This window comes from Hakea prostrata, chromosome 2 (genome assembly GCF_041222555.1).
Source record: "Hakea prostrata isolate BN-2017 chromosome 2, UWA_Hpros_2, whole genome shotgun sequence".
Taxonomy (NCBI): Eukaryota; Viridiplantae; Streptophyta; class Magnoliopsida; order Proteales; family Proteaceae; genus Hakea; species Hakea prostrata.
In genome coordinates this window covers 16,344,647-16,365,831 of record NC_142601.1, presented here as the reverse complement: position 1 = coordinate 16,365,831, position 21,185 = coordinate 16,344,647, and the positions used below count along the sequence as shown (strand labels likewise).

Below are 21,185 nucleotides of genomic sequence, written 5' to 3'. Positions count from 1 at the left end.
TTGCCACCATTTTTCAAAAAATACATCCACAAATTCTTGATTGGGCTCTATATTTGGATCTTTTTACCACCTGTTGATGACCATACGTGGGAGGAGGATACTGTTTGTGTAGTTGAGCTGATAAATAGATCTGCTGAAGTTTTTGGATTGGAACAGCTCAGGACTTTCTTTCATTTTTTTTTGGTACCGATTGATCCAATGATCATTATAGAACCATGTATGGAAATGAATGTTCCAAATGGTAGTTCAATTGCCTGATAGAATGCAAACCATGAATGCAAGTTTTCTTTTCTCTTTTACATTTTAAGCATATCCATACAATTTGCATCACAAGAGAAATTCCTCAATTTCTAGCGTACTCCAAAAGTCAAAATCTAAAAGGAAGTCATCATCACAACCCATGCTATCCTCTTTCAGAGAAGCGATGTTTCCAACCTGTATCACTGGCTGCAAATCTTCAACACGTTCACTTATATAGCCAGACTTGCCTTTCTCCAATTCTTTATCAAAAGAATTGCTTTCCTGTTCTAGCCTAGTGGACCCTTGAAGACTAGAAGAGAGAATGGTCATTCCCGTCATTTCTCTTGAATCAACATTTATAGCCGGAATTAAGTCATGAGAGGAAGAAGTAGATAATCTTCCCAACAACCAAGGAGAATTTCTGGGGAAGCTCCATGGCCGAGGTCTTATGATTTCAGTTTTTTTGCACAATGCACTAATGGGTTTCTCCTCTTCTAGTTTTGATGTAGTAATATCAGCTTTCTTTTTGGTGAAGCGAGTGTTCCAATAATTTTTAATATCATTAGCTGTTCTTCCTGGAAGCCTTCCAGCAATTAGAGACCATCTGCATATAAAAGATGATAAAAAATCATTACACAGTAGAACAGATCGAACATCTGACTACCAGAACAACAAGCCTTATCCCAAGTGGGTGGTCAGCTTTGGATGGAACTTCTGACTGGTAACCCAAATCAAATTGTGTGTTTGGCCCAACAAGAGCAAAGCCGCTTAGGACCCAAAGGGCTGGCCAGGCTGATATTAACTACTGGCTACTATTATAGGAAAATCAAAAGGTTAATGATAAAGCTGGGCCAACCAGCCATCCTGAGCTATGGACGGGATGAGCATCCATTAATAGTTGGAATTTTAACTTTGGATCCGCCATCCACAAGTAGAGAAATTTTCCAATTCTTGTATCTGGTTGTATGACATCTGCCCCAAAATTTTTCCAACTCACCTATTTGGTTGTATGACACTATCTCATCTAAAAAATAAAACCCTTTTTGTAGTTAACCTATAACAGAAACATAGCATCCTTTGAAAGTTGTTTTCATTTTTTCGGGAGTTTTTATTTCTTATCTTCCCCCTAACCTGTCAAAACGCCACAAAGGAGCCTTCCTCTATCTACCAATCTTCATGTACATTCATTTTCTATCTTCCATATCTCTACAATTATAAAATTCACAACTTCACTTCTATTTTCTTTTCTTCTTCTTTTCGTTTTTTTTTTGGGAGGGATTGAGAAAGATTCTCTAAGACGTTATCTTCTATGTGGTTGATCTTAGAATTCAAATTCTCTCTCTTCTAAACGGAGTGTTGAATTAAAGGAGTACAAAGATACTAGGGTTTGTCTACACAGAAGAATGGAGGGAATGGAAGAAAACATTCATTTTTCAATTTGAGAGACCAGATTCCATTATCAAAGTAGTTTCACTCCTTCATATACAATTTCATAGATTTTTTGTTCTATGTTTTAATTTCTAAAAAGTAATAATGAACTTCTAAGAAATGCTGCAATTGTGAGAGATCGAAGAAAGAAGTTGAGAATGAGAAGCATAAAGGTGAAAGGAAGAGAAAAGGGAAGGAATGGGATTGGAGTGAGTGGAGTAACAAAACCTGTGGGACTAGTCAGAAAGTTTTTGAAGAAATACAGAAAAAATGAGAGTTAACCGTCTTTGAGTTTTGTTTTGGGTTATTTATCAAAAAAAAAAAAAAAAAAAAAAAAAAAGAGGGAAAGTATTGTATTCTAAATAGAGTAGATGCATACAACCAGATGTGCGGATTGGAAAAAAAAATTCCAAATGGGTTGAAGATTCAGACTCTAGAACTTTAGTCTTGGCCCAGGTTTTTCATTTTTTTTACATCTTTAATTTAATACAATTGATTTTTTAGCGACAAAGGAAAGAAGAAAAAAAAGCCATACTCAGGATTTGCTAATCCAAGTTACTAACTCTTTTCTTCTTTCCTTTTGCCATATTCCAGTACTTATCAATTCTCTGTAATTGGTTTCTTAATGTGTGAATAAAATCCTAGACTAGATGATCTATGTCACTTGTGTCGGATTTTCTTCGTATCATCTTGTCGCTCCTAATAAAAGCACATCAAGCCTAAACATTCAATGGGGGTGAGGCATTCCAACATTTTGTGTCTTGGCAAGTTTCAACCTCATTGCAGCCCTAGTTCAAAAAGTAGTACGTATGTACGTGAAATATTAACACAGGAAAACATAAGGATACTTTAGCAAAATACATTGTGGTGAAAAAATTAAAGTAGGGCTTCCTAAAACTCAGACCTTGACTCTAAGTATCCTAGTTTGGCATTGACCTAGCCTTGTAAGGGCTGGTTTGTTATGAGTAAAATGCTTAACTCTGACCATGACCCCATTGCTGGTCCTCACCGTGATTCTGACCCTAAACAAAACAATGAAACAATCTGTAACTCCATGCTGTTACCCAATTGCATGCGTGCATTTACCTACAACACCTTATAAAGTTGTATAGCCAGATGAATTAACAGTCCAAGCACTTGATCAATGATCTTAACTCAGGCCCTTCCTCACTAGCTTGACCTATTCTAAGGGTTAAAATTTTAAGCCCTAATGTTGTCCGAGCATTGGACGGACCAAGGTGGTATCAGGTCATTAAGCTAAAACTTCCACCCCTAGATACCTAGTACTATTCATTTGTTTTTTAAATTTAATGGATTGTCTAAGTTTTACACCATACACCATCAACCTTTTCAAATTTGTTAGCGTTCCAGGCCAATCTTGTACATGTACGATAAATATAATCGGTTATGGGTCTCACTATTGATTCCGTTTGGTTGACTCGTAGGATGTCATGTTTCTCATATTATGAAGTGAAGGACCCCTATGCTTGGGGGTTGAATTTTGAAGCTAATTTCTTAGTTGACCTCCTTCTTAAGGTGCGGGTGATCCATTTTGATATTTGGAGAACCCCTATGCCCTAACGGATGTTGTTCATGGTGATGCAGTGGGAAATTCTTACTATCTGATATAACTTATATAATTTTTTAATATAAACTACCTTTTTCCCAAAAAAAAGAAAAAGAAAATCCAAACTTGTATATTATGATATGGTAGATGTTATGTCCAACCACCACATCCAGTGGTCAAACAGTCACCACTCAACGCTTAAGCAATCTCTAGGGAAAATAAAAAAGAGAAAAAAATAAAAATTAGCGCATGAAGCATTAAAAGCTGCACTTAAAAATGTTGCCCTTGCCTGTTGCCTAAGAGCTTGTGAAGCCGGAGAAGGAGATCAACTTCATCGTGTGTGAACTCTCCTCTCTTTAAATTTGGTTTGAGATAATTTAACCATCTCAATCTGCAGCTCTTTCGGCATCTTCTCAGTCCTGAAAAGATAGATTTCCATCATTTACTACCTTAACTATTTAGAAAATGAAAGAAAACAGCAATAAAACAAAAACAAAAAACTGGAGAAACCAGAACCTGCTCTAAACGGAATTTTGCTCCACTTTCCTTCTCCATATTTCCCAATGCATTGGCGTAGAAGATTGTCTTCTTCTTCAGTCCAAGCTCCTTTCCGTACACCAAACGATCGATCCATCACTACCACTGTGATTTAGTGACAAGCTTGTGACTCTGAACGTTTGCCTACCCTATTTATAGAAGGGAGAGCAGTTTCTTCTTCTTTTTCTTGGAGGCATGTTGGCGACTTGGCGGTAGGAGGTTGGAGAGTCTGAATTGAATATCTATCCATGACTACTGTCTACTCTTCTTTGTACTGATTGATCAACTTTTGTCCTTAGATTGATAATAAGTCAAGCGGCATAAATGAAAGTTTGAAAATTGGTGTAAGCTCACCTTACACATTTAATTGTAGGGGTGAGAATTGTAGAGGAAGCAAACCCGGCAATGTGCATGTATGAGTTGGTCCATAATAAGAAGGGGATTCAGGACCACGTCATTCATACACCAAAGCAACCAAATCCTACCATGAATGGCAAAACAATAATCGTGCAGATTGTAACTAAATTGACAAGATGACATATCAAAATCATCCATCTTAATATGGGTTTTCATAAGAGCAAAATTTGATAATTTATTGGAGATGGCCCAATCAATCACAATCCTACGTTTGCAAAATTGGTAGGTATAATGGATACTAATTGGGATCATTTAACACTGATTTGATACCCATACTCTTTTTGGTGAATCATGTTTCAAAGGAAGTCACTGCATGATTTGATACCCATACTTACTCAATACAAATAAGATCTCAGACCTTTCCGCGTTAGAGGTTCATCCGGACTAGCTTACGCGCACCTTGATTACATCCCCAGGGGGGAGACACGTTTGCAAGGATTGAATCCACGACCTCTCCACTAAGAAGTATGGATCTCTACCACTCTATCAATCCTGCATTGGTAAGTCACCGCATGTTTTATTGTGAAAAAATGTGAACTTTTGGAAATGAAAATTAAATTAAGTCAATCATGAGCTGAATTTTTTTTCGGTAAATGAATAATTAATTGAGAAGAAATCGTGACTATAAGAGGGACTCATGAAGCCATGGAGAAGAAAGTAGCCAAACAATAGACACCTCAAACGATTAGGCTTTTCGAGCTAGGACATCTACTAATGAATTAAGGCCCTAGTAACATAAAGAAAAATTACATTCTTTAAAGGGCGGAAGATAAAATCAATGACCTTAATACACAAAGGGGGAAGATAGGTTAGGTTTTTAACTGCTAAACTAACCCACCATTGACATCAATCAATCAATCCATCATAAATTATGTTGACTAAATGTTATTGTAGTCTCAATCATACCATAGATTTGGAATTTGGGAAGATTAATATAGTACAAATAAAAGTGATATGAAAAAGGAGACGTCGACATGCATACTGTTCTATTTGGCGAAAAGGTCTGAGATCTTATTTGTATTGAGATGGCCGAGTCCGATTATTTGCAATTTCCGTCCTATGTATGAGGGTGACGTCCCTTTCATGATGTAACAGATGGAATTTGTTCCGTGCTCGTATAAACTACGCAAACGAAATTCATGAACTCCGCATAAGAAAAGACATCATTCAAAATTGATATGTTTGTCCCATGGAAGGCTTATGAGGTGCATGTGTTACTGTTTGGTGCGCAGCTCAACTCAGAGTCAGATGATTATTAATCATGCCTATAGAGAAACCTTTTAAATGCCGCTAATTGGATGTGACAGACGCTGCTGCCTTTGAAGATTTCCTTGATGTTCCATCGGAATCCCCCAGTGGCGTGAAAGGGTACTTTTCTTCCGGCTTCAGTGGACAGTTGATATCGACAGATTTTAATCTGGATCGTCCATTTCACTTTTTAATCACTTATAAAACGGACTGTTAAAATGGACGGTTGAGATAAAAAACGTAAACAACAAGTGCTGTGTATTTAATGCACAATATTCAAGTTCAACTCCTTGTTTGAATGCTGTGTAAAAATTACGCAGCATAGTGGAACTTACGATCGAGAACAAAATTAATGGTCTAGATGAAATTCCAACCCTTCGTTTCCTAGTTAAACTTTATCGATATATAAATGTTTACTTACATGAAACAAGCAAAATGAATGATCAAGATTTCATTTCAACCACAAGTTTCGATGTTGACCATAAACTTTTTACAGTACTGCATATATATAAATGTGCATGGAGTTTCCTTTAGGTGTTAGATTTTTTGTATCCAAAAAATTAAAGAATATTACTACAACTTTTCTTTTTGATTAGGCAACCATCTTTTTCAACTCATGAGACGTCTTTTCTTGTTTTTTTTTGAGCGGGGTAGGATGTTTCAACATAATAACAAAGAGCCTCTATTTTGGTCGTAGAAAAGAAAGAATCTCATGGGATGAGACAAAACTTTCATTAAAAGCGTTAGAAACTAGAAACTCCATGTTCTTACAACCATTTTCAAAACAAACTCCCTCCTTCCAACTCTCTGTGGTTAAGGGGAGACCACGCCGACGATTTCTTCATTTCCATTCTCCTTGGGAGACTCGCATCAGGTATTTCTAGAGACACTTGTTGAGAAGTCATCCGTTGATAACAGAACATATACAAGATCCTTACTCGAACTGTAGTGTGGAAACTATATTCAATGTTTGCATGGTGGTGGCTTCAAGGCAAGAGCTGAATTGGCTGGTCAGGAAAAGTCATCATATTTTTGGGGTATACATATGCATAATCGCACCAATCAATACGAATTTCACTATTTTTACCAACTTGATGTTGAAAAATCCATGATCTAGAAATTCATTTCGGACAATTGAACCTTCTCAAACTGTTTCTTTTTGAGAACCAAAAAAATTTGTACCAAAACAACTGATGCTAGGGAGAACAGAAGGCCTTGGACATGTAATAGGTCTTGAAGTACTATTTCTGCATCTCCTTGACCAAATCCACCCACATTGGGATTACTCATTAATGGTTGATCAAGGTTGATAGATTCACCCTCTAAAACAAGAAGTTCTAGACTTCTAGTCTTGGAGGTAAAACATCAATTACTTGGTGTCCATTCGATGTATCTGCTATACTAATTTCATATTCCCCCCTCTTTTCGTACAATTTTGCTTACTATACCCACTGCTGTAGCATTATAAAATGTATTGTTACTCTTGCTACCATCGAGATAAATTTGACCTCTTCCTCTGTTTCCCCCTACTTATATGGGATATTGTAAGAAATGAACATCTTTCTTAGTAGCAGGGGTCCAAGGAAAGAATAGGAAAAGTGATTTCACTATATTGCTAACAAGGAACATGACCTATCACAAGAATATTTTTTTAGTAGGTCGATAACTTTGAAAAGAGAGATTGCCCATTTTTTCTTTCATCTCGGGAGAAATATGATCGGGAGGTGCTAATTCGAATCCATCGGGTAAAATAAGATCAACGCCTACATTCAAAGCCCCCTTTTTACCATTGGCAAGAACTTGTTTCCCTTGCCATTTATTGACCAAATTTGGAACCCACAAATTGGACATATTTCAGAGGTTACTTGTCAGTGACTGAAGCTTTATGTAGATAGCCTTGTTGATGGCCAACATATTGAGGAGTTGGACCTAAAAGACTTACTTCAAGACTCTTCATGAGTCTCTCATTGAGTTTGGCTAAACACTCTAAACTTAGCACTTTATGGGAGGCAACCCATTTGGTTAGACATTTTATTTTTTTATTTTTTATTTTTTATTATATTTTTTTATTTTTTGTTGTTGTTGTTGTTGTTGTTGTTGTTAGGTTTACTGTTTCATGCTATCATGATTTCCAACATTGGGTACACTATTTCCTCTATTTACTTCTATTATGTTCTTCTTTTCCCTTTTATCTTGCATGCACTGAGGTCACCACATAATTTAAGTGTGGGGGGTGGTCAACTTGAGTAAGAATCATTGATAGTTGGGGTGCCTTTGGTCCAGTCTTGGCCTATAGCTTGGTTGGCTTGAGTAAGTAAGTTCGAGGAGTATTCTACACCTAGTTTATTAAGGCCATTTGGCTTGAGAGCGGCTGACCCAACACTCGTTACATAGGCCATCTAGAAAGCTTAAGAGGCACGACATTGCACGGACTAGAATTGTGTGCAAAGAAATAAGTGAATTATGTGCTTACAAAGGTGAAATGTCTAAGAATGTCAATATTGTGTAGATCCTTAGTTCTCGGTACTATTTGGTACCTAGATTAGTCTTATTTGAGGGTGAACTGGTGGACTGAAGATAAGAGGAGACTTCTCGATTGAATTGTTTTCCTAGAGCTAGACTCAAGAGAGGGTGTAAAGAGCTTAAGTGTGGGGGTGCCTATATTCCCTTCAATCTTTAATGGAGTGTCTTTTTCTTGGAATCTATCTTTTTACACTTACTATTGCTAGGATGATTAGAAACGCACTTAAGAATTTTGTGTGTATATTCTTTGCAAACATTCACGAGACACAACTCGTCCACTAGGGTAATCTAGGGGTTTAAAGGCTTGTTGCACATGCTAAGTGCAACCATGATTCCTACGAAAGTGAGTTAGGTTTTCTTTTTCAGTATTGCTTTTATTGTTTCATTTTGCTCGAGGACTAGCAAACACTTAAGTATGGAGGTACTTGATAAGCATGCATTTATCATTGTTTATTTGATTTAATTTCCCATACTTAGTTAATTAAAAGAGAGTTAATTGAGTAATTTTTCTTTTCAAGAATAAGGTGATTTTGGTTATTACAGATAATGTGGAGCAAAGTTGGCAATATATTATAAGATTTTAATTAAAGTAAAATCATGGGAATCAATCTTGCTACCCAAGAAATCATGAAAAGTGAGATCCAACTTAATTAATGCAACTAGAGCATGAATCTTAGCCAAATTGGAAACATGTGGAGGTCTAAGGAACAAAATTGGTAATAAGATCTAAAAATCGGGTAAACCTACCCACCTTGAGTATTTTGGGCATATCTCTCTCGTATGAACTTGGATTGCGGTGATTCAAGATTCTATGGAAATGTAACGAAAATATATACAATTTCCTATTTTGAGTTTTTCTGGAATCCGAACAAATAAATGTCGAATTGACGGGTAAAGAGAACGAATTCATTGTGTGTGGGATACATAAAAGAGAAGCCAGCCACAGAAAAGAGGAGAAGACGGCGAACATAGATCTTGGCTCTCATCTCTCTCATTGCTCAAAAAGAAAACCACATCTCTATCTCTCTCTCTAAATTTCATCTTTATTTGTTTGATGATATTTGTTATAATGAATAGCTAGTTCCTTTTCTTTGGGATGTAGATGAACCATTTCTTGTTTCATTAATTTGATTGTTCTATATCTTCTAGTTGATTGTGTTTGAGTCTGACAAAAAATGTTCTATAGCTAAGCAAACTAAGTGTGCCAAGCTTCGGCGAAGGATGATAGTCTTGTGAAGATAGGGCATATCTAGGAAAGACCATCCTTTGTTTTGAAGCGTAGAGTTATATTAGTTAGTAAAAAGCATTGGGGATTCGAAATCCCAAAGATCTTCATGTATTCATAGTTAAAGTTTTTGCATTGATTAATAGATTTAATTTAAATTAGGTTTTGTTGAATTCAATCTTAGTAACTTAGTCTTTTAGTTCCCCATAGTTCGACCCCGTACTTTCTGCTAGGTAGATTAGTATAGGATTTTATTTTTGATTGGTTAGCGACACGATCAATATGATTGGGGTTGCTTTGGCAACTTTGAACCTATCTTTTGATATATTCTCTGGGGATTTTGAATCCAACATAAGGTAAGGATGTTCACTTACAAATAGCATGATTTACTTTCTATTTTTAGAACATGATCTTATTTACTGTTTTTAGGACTTGTTCATGATAGTTATGCCTCTATAATTACAGTATGTTATTAAGTATATGATTTGCATATCTATCATGAATGTGACCGCTTGGAATGTGAGTGGATTATGATATGATGTTATTTATGGAATCATATTGTGATGTGATTGCTTAAGTTGTGGTTGTGGAATGGGGAATGCACTTTGGTTTTTCTGTTTCGAGACATCAGTGGAGGTGGTATGCGACGCTTTCCTATGGTGCCCCTTGATGCTTTCCATGATTACTGGATGACATACTTAGGACTTGTCTAGATATGTTTGGCTAGGAAACCCCGTATCTCACCCTATTGGTGTGGGTATTCATGTCGAGTGACTCGTGGTAGCAATGAGGATTATGGGCGCTCAAAACCGGTATCTAATCCGTGAAATGACATAATCACATTGTGGGGGCCATTCATTGGTAAGGTTGGACATAATAAACCTGAGCTCATGGGAGCACAAGATTGGTAGACAACTCGTGAGAGGACATTAGAGCTTCCTATTTATTATATATGGATGACCAATAGGGTTGAGAGTCTGTAGTCCGAGTTTGTTGGAGCCATAGGATATGATGACTCTAAGAAGAAATATATTGGAACAGACTACTAGGGGCATTGAAGGGAAGTGTCGGACTTTGAGATTGATATGACTCAGTAGATGATATGCATTGGGCTAGGTATAACCTTGACATGAGATAATACTCATACCAATAGTGGAGTGAGAGAGTGGTGACCTAAACCCCAGCCATGGTGAATGTCTGAGATGGATGCCCTAACCCAACTACTGCGGAGAACTCAAAAGACATGCTTAAGAGCCGTGAGGGAGTGACTAAGACTGCCCAGAGGAGTATGGTGTTCTATCTTAAATGCGAGTCTGCCACTAGAGACAAGCATATGTTAGAGTTAGATGCATACATGCACATCGTCTCATATCATATTGCATCATGTTTTGAACTTGAATATTAATTGTAATGGTTATTTGTATTTGAATTACTTACTGAGTTCTTTTGAGCTCACCCTTCGGGGACAATGTTCTAGACTTTGCTGTAGGTGTTGATGATGTCGAAACCCAAGACTACGAAACCATGACGAGTGATCTATACGGTCTACAAAGTTTTGGCGATCACGAACATCACTGTGAAGAATGTCCAAGTGTTGATTACGTGTACCAGGATTAATCCTATTCTGGAGCTAGAGTACCCTGTATTGGATACGGAAGTCTTTGATTTTAGACATACTCTTTTTGAGTTGGAGATGTTATATGAATAGTATTTAGATTAGTTCTTAGACTTCTTTGGTTTATTCAGTTGTAGTACTTTAGATTTTGATCTACCTTTCTGCATTTGATTTTAGAGTTCATTCCACTATACTCTATACTCTGATTTTATATTGGTATCATTTTTCCGCACTCTGATTATTAATTTGAGATCCTTCTGAGATCCATCCTTGATTGTTTCATTAATTACATTTATACAATGATTTATCTTTGCTCTTGATTCTACTATTGTGCTATGTGGGAGGTTGATTGATAAGAATTGATCTTCAAGGCTGTGGATCACACCTCTAGGTATTGCAGTTAGGGTACCGGCTGGGGGGAAGTGACACCGACAACATCTCCTATTCATCTACAATGACAGATGTTTGGAATATTTAAGGAGCACTATTACAGATTTCAAAATTGGAATTTCATATCCATCATTGCTTATATCCATCATTGCTTATAAATAGGAGGCTCTCTTCATTGTGAAGGAAACCTTTTTTTTCTTTCTTACCTTCTTTCTTCCACTTCTTTCTAGAAGTAGGAAACCTCCTACCGTGATTGATAATGATAATTAGGTCATGCGTGCATTGGGGCATCATGGGAATAAAAATATTTATTGTCTATTTACTTCTTGGATTTATTATATGATTAAAAGCATGTTGGGGTAGGAGTTGACATATTGCATCCATATTTATAAATGTTAATGTAACCTAGAGAGGGTGAATAGGTTACTACTAGCAGATTATATAATTTCTTTGATTAATTGCAAATTTTCAATTAAATTGGCAAGTTGAAATTTCAACTCAAACAAGTTGCAAGCACCACAACATAAAAGGAATTTATAGTTGTTTGACTTGGCAAGTACATGTCCACTCCTCTCTTGGTCTTAGAGAGATTTCCACTAGTGATATATTTCAATACAATGGGTAGATGATCAAACTCTTACGATTTTTGTTTGGTCATAGGGCTAGAGCAACCTTTACAGTTTTTGTTCTAATAGCGCAAGAGCACCCCCTAACAAATTCTAATCAAACCTAGACTAGAATTTCAAAACCATGTTACTAGTATACGATAAGAGATTACCTAACAACGGGTGTAACACTTTAACCTTGTGTGTGAGTGATGCTATGTGGAATGAATGCACCGTAAGTGAAACCCCAAATGCCTTTATCACCTCAAGGTTGGCTCCAATGAGCTTTCTTTGACACTTAGAATATCCTTCAGGGGTTGAGAGAGTGTGAGAGGCAAGAACAAGTGAATCTTTTAAAAGTTTGAGAGCTTGAGAGAGTATAGAGAGTTGGTATTCAATGCATAAGTTAGAGGCTCTCAAATGGGGGTGTTTGGGCTTATAAGGATAGCATTCAAGTCCTTGGACTAAATTCTCCAATGGCTAAAATTAACAGTCAAATAATGATTGAAATAGTGCACTGTTTGAGCAAACAGATCACCATATGTAAAAAGTAGCTGTTGGGCTAACACATCACAAACAAATTACCATTGGGTACAGACGGTGCACCATTTCATAAAACAGTGAACCGTTGGCCCAAATGGATTTGCCCATTTGGCCAATATGATGCATCCATTTCATAGGGTGCATCATTTGCAAATGATGTGTCGTTTGAAGCCATATATGGATTTGAATGGGGGGGGGGGGGTTAGTCCTCTTAGCCAACCCTAGGTCCACACACACTCCCATAGCATGTCGTATATCAATCAAATGCTATGATGCACATTATTTCATTAAGGATAAGTGCAATTACAATTATGTGAGCATGATGTGTGTCATAGGTCTTAAATATACTAAGTCTTCATCTTGAGCTTGATTTGATCTTCATTGCTCTTGATTCTTCTTGTACTCCACTCTATATGCTCTACTTTACTTAGTCTTCATTTTTACTTTGACTTGGTCTTTTCTTTGACTTAGGCTTGGGAATTCAGTCTTAAGTTGGGTTTGGTCCATTTACTCTCAGCTTAAACTAGGCACATATAACTCAATATAAACAATAGTACCTTGTGTTTGCTATCATCAAATTAATAGAGGATGATGTGGCGTTGATGTGGCAATGTTATCATGGCATTTCCCCAATAATAAATATAAAAGGGATAGTGTTTTTAGGCCATTGCCCTTGGTACCATTTGCATCTCATGCAGTTATATATGTGCATGTTTGTATGTATGTCTAGATGCATGGTTAGGAACCCTATACATGTTACTATCCTTTTGGGAAGGGTATTGAAGCAGAACAACTCGTGATAGCAATAGGTGACTGGTGGTGTCATATCTCCCTTCAGCCAGTACCCTAATCGCAATACCCGGAGATGTGATTCCACAAGTCCCACGATAAAGTCTAGGGAAACCATATAACCACGTACATAACGCAGTAACACAATCATGAGCAAGGAATAATCAATGTTAACTTGAAATGTCATCAGAGTATAATCAAAGAAAACAACTATAGAGTGTAGTAGAAATTAACTCTATAGGTCCAAATGCAGAAGAGTAGTTCAAAACTAAAGTAAATCTAAACTTTTACAACCGGAATAAACTAAGAACATAAAGCAAAGTGTTCTATTCATACAACTCTTTCATCTCAAATAAAGTATGTTTATATTCAAAAACTCTTGTAATCGGGAATGGTCGCACTAGCTCCAAGATAGGACTAATCCTAGTACGATTCATGATCACACAAGGCACCTTCACCGTTATCTTTGTAACAGCTAACACCTTGCAAAGAGTGCCAGTTAGTTGCCATGGCTTTGATGTTTTGACTCTTGAAGTCATCAGTACCTGCAACAAAATCTAAAAACATATCCCCCGAAGGGTGAGTTCAAAAGAACTCAGCAAGTAGTTTAATTCACAATAACAACTACAAGTAGCTCAAAGCAAACATAATGCAATGATATGAGACAATGAATGCAAATATGCTTCTAACTCTAGGTATGTTGGTCTCTATTGGTAGACACACATTAAGATACAATACCATACTCCTTTGGGTAGGTCTCAAATCACTCTCCCTCCTGGCTCTAATGCACATCTTTTGGGTTCTCCGATGGTAATTGGGTCCTGCATCCTTCTCGGACATTCCATGGCTGAGGTTTAGATCAACACTATCGCTCACCACCATTGGTCTGAGTACTGGCGTGTGTCAGGGACAATACCTAGTCCAATGCAAGTCATCTACTGAATCACATCTACTCGGAGTCGGATATCTCCCTTCTATGCACTAGACAGTCTGTTCCGGTATGATAGACTCCCTTCCGTGCCTATGCAGTCCATTCTGATATCTCCCTCCCTAGAGTCACCGTATTCAACGTAGACTCTCAACCCTATTGGTCATCCACATATAATAAACGGGAAGCTCTCATGTCCTCTCAAGGGTTGGTTACCGGTCTTGAGCGCCCATTAGCGCAGGCTTATTATGTGCAACCCTACCAATGAATGGCCCCCACAATGTGAATTACGTCCTCTTATGGCTCTGATGCACATCTTTTGAGAATCCACATTGCTGCCACGGGTCACTTGGTCTCAATTCCCCTTTTGATAGGGTTAGATATGACAGGGTTTTCCTAGCCAAACTCATCTAGACCAATCCTAGGTATGTCAACTAGTAATCAAGGAAAGCAATAAGGGGAATCATAGGAAAGTGTCCCATACCACCTCCACTAATGTCCAATGATAGAAACACCAAAAGGGCATTCCCCATTCCCTAATCACAACCTAGGCAATTACATCACATCATGATTCTATAACATCATAATATAGTCAAACTCTCAATCACATCACTCATAATCAATAACAGTAGGTAAATCATATCATGAGTAGTCTATTGTAATTATAGAAGTAATACAATGAAGAAAAAGTAAAACTATAGTAGCTAACACATGCGTATAAGTCCTAACATATCAAAGCATGTATATGTGCATATTGTGAGTGAATGTAGTCAAGAAAAAGAACGAAGAGCAAGTCCAAAATTAGCAAAATAACTCTAAACAAACATGTAGAAAGTATAAGGAACAAACTCTAATGATCGGAGATGAAACATAATCAAAATGGAGCAAAGTTGCTGTCAGGCACTCCTTTGGTCGATGGATCGACCAAGAGGTTTGACGAAGGCTATTGTGTACAGATAGTAACTTCCAACTTTGGTCAGAAACTCTTTGAAACACATCGAAACACTCCGAAATTAATAGGAAATTTATAAAATAACATATAGAGACTATCTATGATGGTCTAAACATCAAACAAAGCCATTCGAAAAGAAATCCAATAAATCAACTAATAGGCTTAATCTGCGGATTCTTACAGAAAGGCTATAATGAATGGGATTCATTTTAAAGGTAAGAGAACAATAGATCATGCATAGAAAACAACTTAGGAACAAATCTAACATGGATTAGAATCGAATAAGTATAGTAAGAGTAAATCATGGTCTCATGGTAAATCAAAACATGAACAACTCCATATTGCTCAAGGGGTGGGAATTCACTCTAAGACTATGACGATCTAAGATTAGATCATTATGGTAGTGTAAGACCTCCCTCACAATCAAAACAAATAATAGAAGTAGTAGAGAGAATAGATCAATGAAGTTTAGGATTGAGTACTAACCTTGTAGAAGAAGAATCAATGGAGGAACTTTGCTTGGATGCTTGGGGATCTTCCTTGTCTTGAGGAGGAGGCTCTAGGGTAACTTCTCACATTCTCCAAAAGTTAAGAGACATTGTGTTTAGGTTTAGTCTGAAGTTACATATTAATAGGACTTCAAAAACTAAAACTTCCAAAAATACACAATTCTGTCTTCGAACATGCTTTGGTCGATTGGATTGACCAAGGCAGAGCCTTAAGCCAAAATTTCTAAATTTGGTTCCCAAAAGCCAATTCACCACTTGGGTAAGGGTCTTACCAGACTTCATAGGACCTTTCGAATGTGTCCATACCATACTCAAGGTCCATCTTCCAAGTCCATTCCCATTTAGGCTACATCTCCTTCCAAAATCAAACAAAGTTTCGGAGATGGGATCTTCATTATCAATCACCATTGGTCCTAGGTTAAAGCCAATGGGTTCAACAAGAGAGGGTCCACACTGTCTTCTACCTTGACTTTGGGTCTTCGGACCTACAACACAGATTTTCGGATTAGGGTAGGTACAGGATTTCATAGGTGGGCATTCGACAAATGAAGCAGTGAGGAGACACAGTACTATTGATGTATCATTTATGCTAGGGTTGCATATGGTATGGAATTGGGCGTGTGGGGCACCCAACAGAAAGTTGAAAGCCATGAGGAAACACAGAGTCCATTGTTGTAGTATATGTAAATGACCATAGGGTTGTGGGGTGTTCATCCAAAAGATGGCTAGGAACCATGAAGATCAACATTCCTAGATTGGAAAGGATACTAGACCAGTAGGAGCGGTGGATTTGAGGAAAGTTATCATGACCATAAGTAGCATGACAAGTAGATGATCATTGTATGACTAGGTATTTACCCAGTCTCAGACCAATGGTCGTGATGAGATGGACCTACTATCCCTAACCGTGGTCATGGTGAGAGCATAGGGAACGACCCTTGGACCCTTGGTCGTGGTTGCCTAATTGTTAGTTAGGAGCAGTGAGAGGACAATGTGAGTGTGGACCTACCCAGAGGAGATTGGTGGTATCTTAATGCATGTTCAATTAGATAGATACCGGCATGGTTAGCATATTAGAATGCATACTAGGACTTCATTGCATATTACACATACTTCATGCATGTTGTTTCCTCACGGGTTTTGTGGATTGGAATCCACCCCTTTGTGGGGGGCCTCACTTCAGATGTCTACACAGTTTATGACATAATGGAGCAAGAGATACTTCCTCTGGTAGTGACATACGATGCGGCAGATACTGAGACATACAAACCACATGATGGAGCGTGCGTGTGCATGGACTATTCATATGGAGCTTAAATGTTCCTAAAGACTTTGATATTCTTTTTGGGATTTGTGATAACAATTTTGGGATGGAGTTTGTTACTTAAAATTTACTAAATGATGTATTAAACATTCTATCGGAATTTCTTCCTCTCTTGTGATAGTTTGGTTCATTAATTATATTTTCTTATTCTTTTTTTCATGATTATGGTATGATATTGATTGTTTTGATTGTGGATTCACGATCGGCAATCTTGTGATGGAGGATTACACAGCGGGTGGTTGGGTTAGCTGATACCATGAGATGGGGTGTGAAAGTTTATGTGTCATGTTTGTATCTTAAACAAATCTTGTATCATGAATTATATTGACTCATGCATGCATTTAAGATGAGTCATGGTGATGGATATGTTATTATAAGAATGAAAAGGGAAATGAACATGATAATGAATATGAGCATGTGCATTATGGCATCTCGAGCATGCCCTATGAATGGTATCATGTTAGAATGCATGGCTAAGTATCCTTGGACATGAAAACAATTCTGATAAGTTACCACACCCATAAGGAAGGCTTTCCTACCTAGCGCATATAATTGTAAGAAAACATTTCTCCCTTGCTAGAGATTTAATTTATTTTCCAAATTAATATTTGGCTCACCCACAGACACTTACAATTTCTAGTTCCCAATCCTAATTAGATCGCGTCACTCTCTCGTCTTTTATATCTAAGTTTCTCAAGATCTTAAATAGTAGACATGGTATTTAATAATTGTGATTGGTCATCATATATTCATTAATTTTGTCAATTTTACCAACACTTGTAATGTTTGCATCAATCCCTGTTGCTCCAAAATCTAACTGTGGACCAACTGGTTCGCTATATGACCAAACTTGGTTCCTGAGAAACAAAGAAAGTGAGTGTGGGTTGCCTCTGGGCACAGGAAGCCTCCTCCAATGACTAAGACTCTGATGAACACAAATCCTCATAAGGAGGAATAAATGCTCCAAGAAGACGAAGAGAGAATGTCTTCTTGGGTAGTTGCAAGAGAGTAATAACCAGAGTTAATGTTCTTGAACTTACCCTAATTTGTATAGAGTGTCTGTATATATTTCACATTCATACCTCTGAGGTGGTGAAGATGCATCGTAGCCCTTGCATCTCTTGATTCCAAAAGGAGGGTGGCAATGGCATTAGATGGGTAGCTTGATCAACAACCTAAATGCCCAAACTTCTTGAAGAAGCCTCAAAATAGTTGAACATAATCCCACCAAATAAGGCAATCAGATTCACGCTGACATAGATGTGACAACAAATCCAAGTTTCGGCAGACAAAACGGTATGGTGCAATACTCGAGGAAGCTTTAGGCGAATGAGAAGCTTCTTGATTGACATTGAGCATTTAATGAATCTTTGTGCATTCAATGCTGAAATTAATGCGTTGATTGATGTCTGGAGAGAGATGTGCAGAATCCTCTAGCAACACTACTTTATCCGATATATAGCTTATCGGGTGCTTATCGAAAGGTCAACCGAGAAGTCCCTCATGACATCTGGCCGTCACTATGAGGCGCTCTTCTCAGCAAGAATTCTGCTAAGAAGTGCCTTGCCGAGAAGTGCCCTATGAACTCCATGAACCAGGATTGAACCAGAGGTATTGGTTCATTTGGTTTAATAGGGGCCAAGGGTTCAAACCAAATGTTCATAACATTATCCCCCTAGTCTTTGTAGGAATCTTGGTATGAAGATTCCTTTAGTAGAGACAAGTTGAAGAAGAGAAAGAACTCACCGAGAAGTGGAGGAGTCTTGATAAGCATGCGTCCAAAGAATTTATTTCCCTAATGGTTACGTCAATTAATTGCATACTCTGTAATGATCTGCACGTCGCTCAAGGCGCTCTACATGTTGCCACGTTCCTTGATCAATAAACCATCGTAGAAATGGAAACATTGTTCATTGATGGCCATGGATCCCAAGAGATCTGAACTATTGACTCCACACTCACAATGCCTATATAAGTTGAGCAAGTTTATCTTTTATTTCTTTTCTCTGCTTACTTCTACTACAAACTATGCAAATACCTTCATTCGAACCAAGTGTCTTGCAAAGCTTTCTACTACCTCCAAACTTGTAAGTCCCTTTCCGTAATTGATTGTATGAGTAGGAAACTTGTGAAAAAATACGATTCTTATGGAAACCCAAACCCTAAGGCACTTCCAGAACCTTGGAAAGATGTAGGAATTAGTGGTGACCCATTTGAAGTAGGTTCCCATTCTCTTCTCCTTCTCCTGACCCTGCTCTGGTTCAACGAGTGAACAGAGGGCTCCTCTGCATGAAGATGCAGCCCGAACAAAAATTGCTAAAGGAGAGTTATCTCCGGACGCAGGTTTTGAAATCCCTTTAGACAGTAGGCATTCTTCCTTTCTTCTAAGTCTGGACCTCTGTATCTTCCAAATCTATTTCATACCCAACACCTCCAATTGATGAAGACAACTTTGTGTATTCCAATTGACTTCAAGCTTAGGCTACCAGGACCTTGTGAGAGAGCCTATATATCAAGAGAGGGGGAATTTCCCCTGTACTTCGACTCCATGCTAGGAGGGATGAGGGTACCCTTCCATCCTTTCATAATGCAAGTCCTGTACCAGTACAACCTTAACCTTGTGATGTTGGCTCCAAATGGGTGGAGATGTCTTGTAGGGTTCATACGATATTGTCATAGTATGGACGTTGACTGCAACCTGAACACTTCAAGTGCATTTTTGCACTGAGAACCATAGAGAGAGGGGTGGTTCAGCTTCAGTAGGCGAGGAACCTCTAGTACTAAGTTCTTCATTATAGAAGACGACACCATACCCACCAACAACAAGGGGTGGGGAGATAGGTATAGTGCCAGTCTCCCACCTCAGGAGTGTGCCATTGTAGAGTGGCCAAACATTACCAGGAGTGCCCTTAAAAGAATGAACGTCAAGCCTGACTCAGACTCGAGAGATAACTTTCTTTATGAGATGTTTGTGCAAGGAGGGGGGTTCTAGTCCATAGCAGGGAGATGGACTTTGATACTCCACTGTTCCTTTGGAAAATCATGGATGGTGAGCCCCCATCTCCTTTCTTTCTTTAGTTCTCTCTTTATCTGCACCCTTTCATGTGTTGTGACTAATGAGTCCTCGTTGTTTGTAGATGCAAGAATAACCCTCAACCGTGAAGTTCTCCTTCAGTGATATAGAAAGGCTCAGGTTGCAGCAAAGAATGAATCAGAGAAAACCAAAGGAACTAGATCTAGGACAAACCTCCCAGCCTTTGGACTGCCTAGCCCTGTTGCCAGTGTCCCGCGAGTCTAAGATGAAAAACTTTGGCGGAATTGCTAAAGAGGCAAAGGAAAAGATGGTCAAAGCTGTAACGAAGGCCTCTTCTGGAGGAGGAAAGACAGCAGCTCCATCTTCCCAAGAAGGCGGTTCTCGGGGATCTACTCAAACAGAGGCCCAGACTGGTGACTTGGTGGCTAGGGAGAGCAGTAAGCATCCTGAATCACCATCATCCAGCAAGGGTAAGGAAAAGGTGATCAAGACTGGTGGCCCCACGCCCCCACCAGCTGCATCTTAGAAGGGGTTTGGAGGTCTTCCTTTGAGGGCTCCCAGGAAGTCACTTCTCAGGGTCACTATTGGGGAAAGAACCTCTGAGGATGCCATAGCTAAGGCGTTAGGGACAAGTTCAAAAGAAAGTGTCCTTCCCCCTCATCCCTCCAAATGCTCATCAACTACCACTACGATGACTACAAACCCAACAACTGCAGTGACTTCAATGCAATAGCAATAGAAACAACAAATGCTCATCAATAGCAATAGGAACAACAACAGCAACTGCAGTGGCTATGCACACCACATCTGGAGTGGGTGCAGGACCCTCAGGGACACAAATATCTCTTCCCCCAGATGGACTCCTCTCTAAAATCTCTTTGAGGGGGATGGGATAGTTGGGGAACCTAGGAAGGCCAAGCAATGGATAGAGCATGGGATACTGACAGTGGGTAAACAACACTGCGATGATTTTATCCCTTGGCGCCCTCTAAGCTCAAGGTTCCCAGTAAGTCTCCTTTCTCTCAATATCTTGAAATTTCTTTTGCTCTCCATTGTTTTACTGATCACTGACTACTTCGTATCATAGGAGCATGTACAACTCTATCAACTTGGTGGAGCGATTGATCAAGAGAGCAGGATACTAGCTATTGATGTTAAAAGATTGAATGGGGATGTGGATATCAGCACAATAGGTATGATATCCTACAGGGCCAACATGATGACACTTGTAGGGAGTTGGGGAGAGTTTAGAAAGACCTGGAGGGTGTGAAGCAAAAATTGGGTGACATTCGTGCCAACTGTGATTCTTAT

At 38.5% G+C, this 21,185-nt stretch overlaps 1 protein-coding gene across 1 annotated transcript; it reads right to left on the bottom strand.

The window, feature by feature from the left end:
• Window positions 1-263: 263 nt before the first annotated feature.
• Window positions 264-3,872, bottom strand: LOC149023880 (transcription factor MYB1-like). The gene is made up of 3 exons (XM_089142858.1): window positions 3,752-3,872; window positions 3,525-3,654; window positions 264-844 (listed from the first exon to the last, which is right to left on the bottom strand). The coding sequence occupies exons 1-3, from the start codon at window positions 3,867-3,869 to the stop codon at window positions 328-330; spliced, it is 765 nt and encodes a 254-aa protein (XP_088998984.1). The 5' UTR covers window positions 3,870-3,872; the 3' UTR covers window positions 264-327.
• Window positions 3,873-21,185: the final 17,313 nt, after the last annotated feature.

Excerpts from the sequence above, each read along its gene's own strand:
- LOC149023880 (XM_089142858.1), bottom strand. The coding sequence starts at position 3,869 with ATGGATCGATCGTTTGGTGTACGGAAAGGAGCTTGGACTGAAGAAGAA. Across the intron at positions 3,655-3,751 it reads CAAAATTCCGTTTAGAGCAG|GACTGAGAAGATGCCGAAAG; the intron begins GTTCTGGTTTCT and ends CTATCTTTTCAG. Across the intron at positions 845-3,524 it reads CACAAGCTCTTAGGCAACAG|ATGGTCTCTAATTGCTGGAA; the intron begins GCAAGGGCAACA and ends TTTTATATGCAG.